This window comes from Triticum dicoccoides, chromosome 3B, assembly GCF_002162155.2.
Source record: "Triticum dicoccoides isolate Atlit2015 ecotype Zavitan chromosome 3B, WEW_v2.0, whole genome shotgun sequence".
NCBI lineage: Eukaryota > Viridiplantae > Streptophyta > Magnoliopsida > Poales > Poaceae > Triticum > Triticum dicoccoides.
This window is the reverse complement of record NC_041385.1, coordinates 811,949,577-811,957,789: the sequence shown is the minus strand read 5'-3', so window position 1 is coordinate 811,957,789 and position 8,213 is coordinate 811,949,577. Positions and strand designations below refer to the sequence as shown.

The window sequence follows — 8,213 nt, the reverse complement described above, 5'->3', positions numbered from 1 at the left end:
CATAGGTGTGTTGTCGTTTATCTGTATTAGCGTTGCTAAGGTCTACACCAACGGATTCATATGTGTTGTCGTTGGTGGTGTTGCAAGGGTCTACTACAACGTATGTAGATCCGTTGGTAATCGAGTAAATAATGTGTTGCAAAGCAACAACGGATTCATGCAACGCTTCTATGCGTTGGTGCTTGCAAAATAGAATAACCTCCATATATAATCATTATAACACTGTTTGTGCTTGCAAAATAGAATAACCACCAGATATAACCATTTGTAACAGTAGGTAGTTTGAATGGCAGTACAAGGTAAAACTTTAGCAAAATTCAATAGAGTAGAAATGAAAATGATATATTTATTCAATGGAACCATCTGTTACATTACGTACAACGGAAGTATAATCTACTAGGGGTACATGATCTCCTTAGAAAATAAAATAAAATAAAATATCGAATTTCTAAACATTCAAAGAACTGTCTTGTTTCTCCTCCAATTACCAAGAATCATCATACGTTCTCCAAGATCCAAGTAATCACCTTGTATTGAAATTCTCAACCTACAAAGAAAAATCATAATACTATTTAGGCGTAAATTCGAAATGAAGTTTAAAAATATACATACTATGCACTGTACCTAAAAGGATCCACATAAAAATTACAAAGTGTGCAAGAAAATATTGTTGGGGGAAAGACATAATCTTATGTATATCTGACAAATAACTTAGTAGGTGGACATGTTAAAATACTGATTATCTTTGACAATTGCGTGTGCCTGTTCCCTACGAACAGCCAGCAGCATGTATTCACTACTAACAATTATCCAAACATTATATTATATCAACAATGAGATGAATTCAGCAACCAACTAATGATGAGTAGGTAAGCAATAATATTGACTACACAAAATTGGATATTTCCATTTCCAAAGGTCTAAACATTAACTAGTTTAGTGTCTCACGTCCTGCTCATACTTGGTATGATGTACTCAACGCCATGTAGTATTAGGAGAAAGGAACTCAACACCAATAGCTGAAAATCATTAACTAATCTACATCACACAAAACTTCGTAGTTACCTGAGAACTAAAATGTCACATTATAATTTCTCAATCAAGAATAAGACTCTTACAACCAGTAGAAGAAACAACATGGAAAAGAAACACTTCTTTAGATTTGGGCTTCTCTAGGAAAAAGTAGTGGATTTTTGTTTCTAGAGAAGGTAGGATCCAAGGTATTTACAGGGAAATAAAAATAATTTAATGCGGCACTATTTAATTCTTCAAGACCAACCTAGCACTAAGCTGAATATATATTTAAGAAATGCATCAGGGACTACCTATGTAATGGCTGAACAATCTTAATAAAAGAAAACCTAAGTGATGGATGAACAATTTTATGTCAGTACTTACCCAGTTTTAGCAAACACTACCCATGTGCCTTTGCTACCAATGTAGAATATCATATAACCAAGAGGATTTAATCTTTGGTCACAACTCAGCTCCCTAATCATGTGTCATTTGTCATGTCGTTAAGACCGGAAAAAATAGACATATATTGGCACACTTAACTAACAAAGATTCATTGGACCAGTTAGTGTAAAATTAAGGATATGGAATAAATAAGAATGCCACGTCATGAGGAGGAGATAAGGAAATGGACACCTTAGTGGCCTGAACCAGGGGAGGGTTTATCAAGTAAGCGAATGGGTTGCCCGACTTTCTGCGATTATGTCATAAGCTGTACATTTCCATCTGCCCCTGAAGCTGCACGCCATTAAAGCAAGTTAATCCCTTACACAATCAGGCCAAGCAAGTTAATGATTTTAACACAATCTATCGATCTGCACATCTATTGTCAACAGTTCGAAACCTGACCTGTAGGACAGTCTCATACCAACATCATAGTTACTGCATCGGTTTAGATACTGAAAGACTGTTAGCTGACATCTTGCAGGCACAAAAATTGCAAGGGAAAAAAAATCACATGATGAGATACAGGTGGAACAAATAATACTAACAATTGCAAGGACAAGGAAACATGGAATTATAAAGGAGCTAGAAGGTTCCGTGATTATTATTGTACGCATTGTACATATTGAGTAATTTTTTGCAATGGAGACCATAAAAGAGAATCTGATCGAGAGAAAGATTAGAGAAGAGATAACAAGTAGTTCTTTCAATTTGCAAGAATTTTGAAACATACATATCTTCTACTTTTATTTGGGAATGCATATTATCTTCTATCTACTGTATATGTACTAAGGAGTAGGAAAATCAGCAGCAACAGCAATAGCAATCAGCGGCAGCAGCAATAGCAACCAGCGGCGATAGCAAGTGTCTACTGTATAGGAACCAAGGAGCAGCAAAATCAGTAGCATCGGCATAGCAATTAGTGGCAGTAGCAAACAGTCAGTGTAATAGGGCTGTACCTGTACTTTCAATCAGCAGGCACGCAAGTCGTGGAAAGAACGGCCAAGAGAAGTTTAGTTTAAGCCAAGAGAAAATCGTTTTTTTTTGTTCAATCTTCCGTTGCTGCGTGCGCACCTAACCAACACAGCAGCATATCTGGTCAATTTCCAAAGAATCAGTCAAAGCTACGTCCGAGATGGATTGGCACAAGGATTCGAGGCCAAGACAAATTTCCACTGCCCCGCCGTCTCAAAACGATCTAGTCCAGAAGAGTATATTGCATCAATTCAATAAATTAGTATTTCCTCACCCAGAGATCAAGATCTACCATTGGTTTACATCATCACATCAAGGCAAACATCAGCTATTATTTTAATTGATGTCCAAGGCAAATGCAAGTGAAACTACAGGGCGTAAGGTGTCACCCAAAATAAGAAAAATCAGGCTGGCCTAGGTGGAGTCCCGTCTCTTCTGCGCAATCAGCTAAAACCAGAACAGAACAAAGAATCAAAGGAGTTTGACTCGGCCCGGTTGATTGGTCCCTAGTTCGGATCAGTACGCTTCCGTCCGGCGCTTGCGAGTCGCCAACTCCGAACCACCGGCGCCTCTCCGCAGCTGCAGTACTAGCATAGAGCCGCAACTGCAGACAAACGCACGCAACTCCGAATCAGCAATCAGCACCACACACACAGATGCACACGAGCCAAGTACACACGCAACTGCAGACAAACGCACGCGGGGCAACCAAAGCACGCCGGGCACCAAAATAAATCGAAAAGGAGCACCGTCGCCACCGAAGGCTTCGCGAGCCAGAAGAACCAGCCGCACGCGCGGGATCCAATTGGTAGTTGAGGAACACGACCGGAGCTCCACCACATGCTCCTCTTCCCTCGGGCCCGTCTCCACTGGCGACCACCACCGAGAGAAGGGAGCAGCACCCTACACCCCAGCTTGTTTCAGATCCATGCCTGAGCCGGAAGGCGAAAGCAGCGATGCGGAGTACTGACCTCTGGAACAGAGGCGAGCGAGCTGCGCCGGCGATCCGTGTCGACTAGAGTTACTGCGGGACACGTGCAGTGGCGTCGAGGACGTCGCCAAGGAGGAATATAGGACGAGTGCACTGCAGGGGAGCCTGGCCCATGAGCGACGGTGCGGGACATCGCCGGATTTTAGGAGAATCGAAGGTGGCGGCGGCTCGTCATGGAAGTCCGATGAAAAAGAGGGGAATCGGGGGAGAGAGATGGCGAATGTTGGTAGGACTGGACACGAGCCGAGCCGAGCCGAGCTTGATCCGAGCCTGGCTTTGGCTCGCTCTGGAGCGGCTCGGCTCGGCTCGGCTCGCTCAGCCAACGAGCCGACCTCAGGCGGCTCGGCTCGCTTCAGCTATGGCTCGGCTCAGACCGAGCCGGCTCGCAAGCCATTTGCCCCCAAAAGTATAGAACCTCTGTATATAGTCCAGTTTTGATTTTTTTGCAGCAATTAAACCCATATTTTGAAAAACAAAAAGTTTATATTGCTAAAAGTGGAACATTCAGCAATCTATTGTTTTAACAAAAGGTCATAGAAATGAAAAATAAGCTTTCATCTATTGAATTTTGGACAACACTTCCTTTGAACTTTACACAGCAAAGCATCAAATATTGACAGCCACACCAAATTTTTTGCATAGCACAAAGCTTCCACAGCAAAGCATCAAGTATTGACATAAAAACTGAGAAAATGTTGACAGCGAAACAATAGGACCGTAGTTCATCACAACATCATTCAAGGACCGTAGTTCATCACAACAAACACATAATCCAAAGTTCATCACAACAAACACATAATTCGAAGTTCATGACAACAAAAGAAATGGCTCGAGACGATCACGTTGACCTCAACAATCCACATGACAAGATCATGTAGACATCCATCTTCAAAGTAGCAAGAGCAACACCAACATGACGATTATCTACATGTAACACAGATTTGGAAACATATTGGGATCATGTAAAGATATGAAAACTGAAACATGTCAAAAGAATAGTTACCAATTGTTGTTATCCCCCACATCAACAATCTTGGGCAACTTGATATTCTCAACATCGTCCTCCTCATCTTCATCTCTCTCCTAATTATTTGGAAGTTAGCCACATACAAGAAATAGACAGAAAGCATAGAAGAAAAGAGAGGAGTCATACCACCACATTGAAGTCCTTGTGAGAACCTTTGATATAACTAGCACCGCACACCAAGGCTTCCACCATTTCTGGTTTCAAAGAACTCCTGTAGTCATCTAAAACCACACAAGTAGACATATCTAAGTTCAAAGATAGGATGACAAGTTAACAAGTTAACATCCAATGTAACAAGTAGACATACCTAAAACTCTTCCACCCGTGCTAAAAGTTGATTCCGAAGACACGGAGGTAGCCGGGACAGTCAAGAACCTCTTTGCCATCATTGCCAATACGGGGTATCTAGGTGCATTCACCCTCCACCAATCAAGAAGATTGAACATAGGATCCATTGCCTCATTCAAGTCATCTAGATAGTTTCTAAGCTCACTTTTTGATGGTGTTGATGAAGTTGCTGATAAGAAGGACTGAAACTCACAATCCATAAGTGGCATCGAGGTACTTGTGTTGCAATTGTTCTTGGCTGATGATCCACTAGCTCTTTCTCCAGCTTGCTTATTTTTCGCAACAAACTTCTCATACAATGTGTCCAACTCTCCGCGCACAATATTCTTCTCAGTATTTGCTTTCCCCACAGCATACATTTGGTGATAGCACCACTCAACATACCTCATCTTGTACCTTGGGTCCAAGATGGTAGCAAGCACCATGACATTGTTCGGCTCATCCCAATACTTGTCAAATTTATCCATCATTGCATCACCCATTTTCTTGTAGCATTCATCATCATGAGCCATGGCTTTTCTCAAAGCAATCTTGATGCTGACAATGTGAGGGTAGAATATGTTGGAGGTGGGATATAATTGCCCTGAAAACGCAGTTGTCACACGAGATAAAGAGAGGAGCAATGGCTTAATAACTTCAAACTTGTCCCATTCTTCTTTTTCCGGTTCCCATTGATAGTTGGCATTTGAAGCTGCATAAGAGGACAAGGCTTCCCTATACGGGTAGGCTGTATCAAGCATCTGGTACGTTGAACTCCACCGCGTGACACAATCAAGATGCAAATGGTTGCCAACCTCAACACCCAATATTTTGCAAGTCTCAACAAACTTGTGGAGGCGACTCGGTGACTTCTTGAAATACTTAACCGTCTCTCTCAAATTCTCTATCAAAGGGGCCATGATGGTTGTCCCATCTTGCACCACCAAGTTGATAATGTGTGCACAACAACGGACATGGAAATATTTGGCTTCAAAGCCCGTACCTACAAAAAATAGCAAGCATATGACAATATATTCAACCAAAACAGCACACATATGAGCATGTTAAACCAAAATATCATTATTTGGACAAACAAAGCATATGTACTACAAAAACAGCAAGAATATGACCATATATTGAACCAAAATAGCAAGTATATGAACATATGTAGAACAAAAACAGCAAGCATATAACCATATATTTGAAGCATTGTCTAGTGTGATGGACAAACAAAGCATATGTACTACAAAAACAGCAAGAATATGACCATATATTCAACCAAAACAGCAAGTATATGAACATATGTACAACAAAAACAGCAAGTATATACCTCTCCGAACAGCAAACTTTGCCTTCAAACCTCTGACCGCAACATCATTGTTTGAAGCATTGTCTAGTGTGATGGATATAATTTTCTTCTCTATCTTCCATTCAGTCACACACTCATAGATAGCATCTGAAATCACATGCCCGGAGTGAGGAGGATCCAAATCTATGAAAGAAAGAACACGTGTTTGCATCTTCCAATCCTTATCTATAAAGTGTGCAACCACACACATATATGATATGGTCTGGTTGCTAGTCCATAAGTCGGTTGTCAGACTAATGAAGTCCACATCCTTTAGGGCAACTTGAAGCAACTCCCTTTCTTTCTTGAAAACCCTCATGCATTCAGCTCTTATTGCCTTCCTTCCAATAGGTTGATAGTTTGGATTCAAGCACTTCATGAGAATGTTGAACCATTTATGTTCAACCATTCTAAATGAGTACTCATGGACGCAAATCATCTTTGCCATGACCTCCTTGATGAGGTCCTTATCATACTCAATGCATTGGATAGCTGGACCACTTGTTGTTGCATTGGTTTTTCTAAAAAACAGAGTAGCTTGGATGAGATCTCTATTAACCTTGTCCTTATAATTCTTACATGTGTCCATATGTCTTCCCATGGATGAGGTGCTTCCACCTTGGACATATGCATATTGATTGTCACAATAATTACATTGTGCCTTCAACTCCATCAAACCTTCTTTCGATGGCACCTCTACCTTATGAAAGAAGGTCCAAACAGCCGACCTCAACCTTGAAGGAGCTTGACCTCTTCGCTTCTTGGCACTCTTTCGTTGCGCTTTTCTTGCTTCATCCTCACTCGAACTAAGAAGTACGGTTTCTTGCTCTTGAGGCGTAGGACCAAGGCCTAGACCATCCTCGGACATGTCATCACCTTCGAAGGCTTCTTCTTCACTATCCACAAACCCATCTGAATCTGATTTGTCACCAGCCCCGGGCGGCACCTCAAACAAAGTATCTTGCTCTTCCCCGTCCTCCTCCTCGTCCTCTTCCACCTCTTCATGATCCTCCTCTGCTTGCTTATCATGCTCCATTGCCTAGCACACAAAAACAACACACACATGAGCTTGGACACACATATATTTGACATTTGGGTACCAAAAACAGCACATATGAGCATGGGCACACATAAATTTGACTTTCAAAAAGCAAAAACAGCACATACATGAGCTTGCACAAATATATATTTGGCACATACATACCTGGGAAGATGTAGCCTCCTTCTCATAGTAGTTTGCGGAGCCGGAGGCAGCGGTGATTGCAGCACACACACCAGCGCCGGCGGGGTCAGGGAGACGTCGAGGCGGAGGTTTCTTTTTTACCCTATACAACAACTCAGCGATTGGGGCATTGCTGCAATCATTTGCGAGCTTCCTTGGCAGCCGCGTAGTAGTTGCTGCATTGCCCTTCCCATTCCCCTTCTGCATCCCCGAGACCGGCACCTTGCTCTTCATAATGGAGTCCAAGGTCCTCTCTTTCTCCTTCTCCTTCCCATTCGCCTTCCCCTTTTCCTTGTCCATTGTTGCGACGATAGGCGTCTGCACACATCAGCAAACAACAAACAGTCAATCATCAACAACAGTAAACTAATTACATATGGAGTCAATGTAATTTTCCAAGCAAGTAGATTTTTTTTCAAGCTGCTATGCTACATCAAGTAGATCATCAACAGCAGAAAACTAATTACACATGGAATCAATGAAAATTTTGATCTATCCATCCAATCTACCCTACAACTCCATCCATCCATGATCCATCCATCCGGATCTGCTACATCTAGCCCTACAGACTATAATACATCCATCCATGATCCATCCATCTAGCCCTACATCTACATGACTACATCCATCGATCCATCCATGCATCCATCAATAAATCAGATGCGTCATGCATGCTAGTTTAGACACGGCTAGGGTTTGGGAAGGAACAGCTACATGAGCACATCCATCGATCCATCCATCCATTGATCCATCACACATGTACTAGTTCAGAGAGCTGCGGCTATAGATAGGAAAGGAAGGAGGTACCTGCTCGTGCTCGTCACGTTCGGCGAGAAACCAGGGGAGGCGCGTCCGTCTGCGTCTG

General features: G+C 42.1%; 1 protein-coding gene across 1 annotated transcript; it reads right to left on the bottom strand.

Annotated features, from left to right (window-relative positions):
* Positions 1 to 4,150: 4,150 nt before the first annotated feature.
* On the bottom strand, positions 4,151 to 5,759 carry LOC119282411 (zinc finger BED domain-containing protein RICESLEEPER 2-like). Its single transcript, XM_037562647.1, has 3 exons — positions 4,759 to 5,759; positions 4,578 to 4,672; positions 4,151 to 4,507 (listed from the first exon to the last, which is right to left on the bottom strand). Exons 1-3 carry the CDS (start codon positions 5,696 to 5,698, stop codon positions 4,424 to 4,426), a joined length of 1,119 nt encoding a protein of 372 aa, XP_037418544.1. The 5' UTR covers positions 5,699 to 5,759; the 3' UTR covers positions 4,151 to 4,423.
* Between the last annotated feature and the right edge of the window lie 2,454 nt (positions 5,760 to 8,213).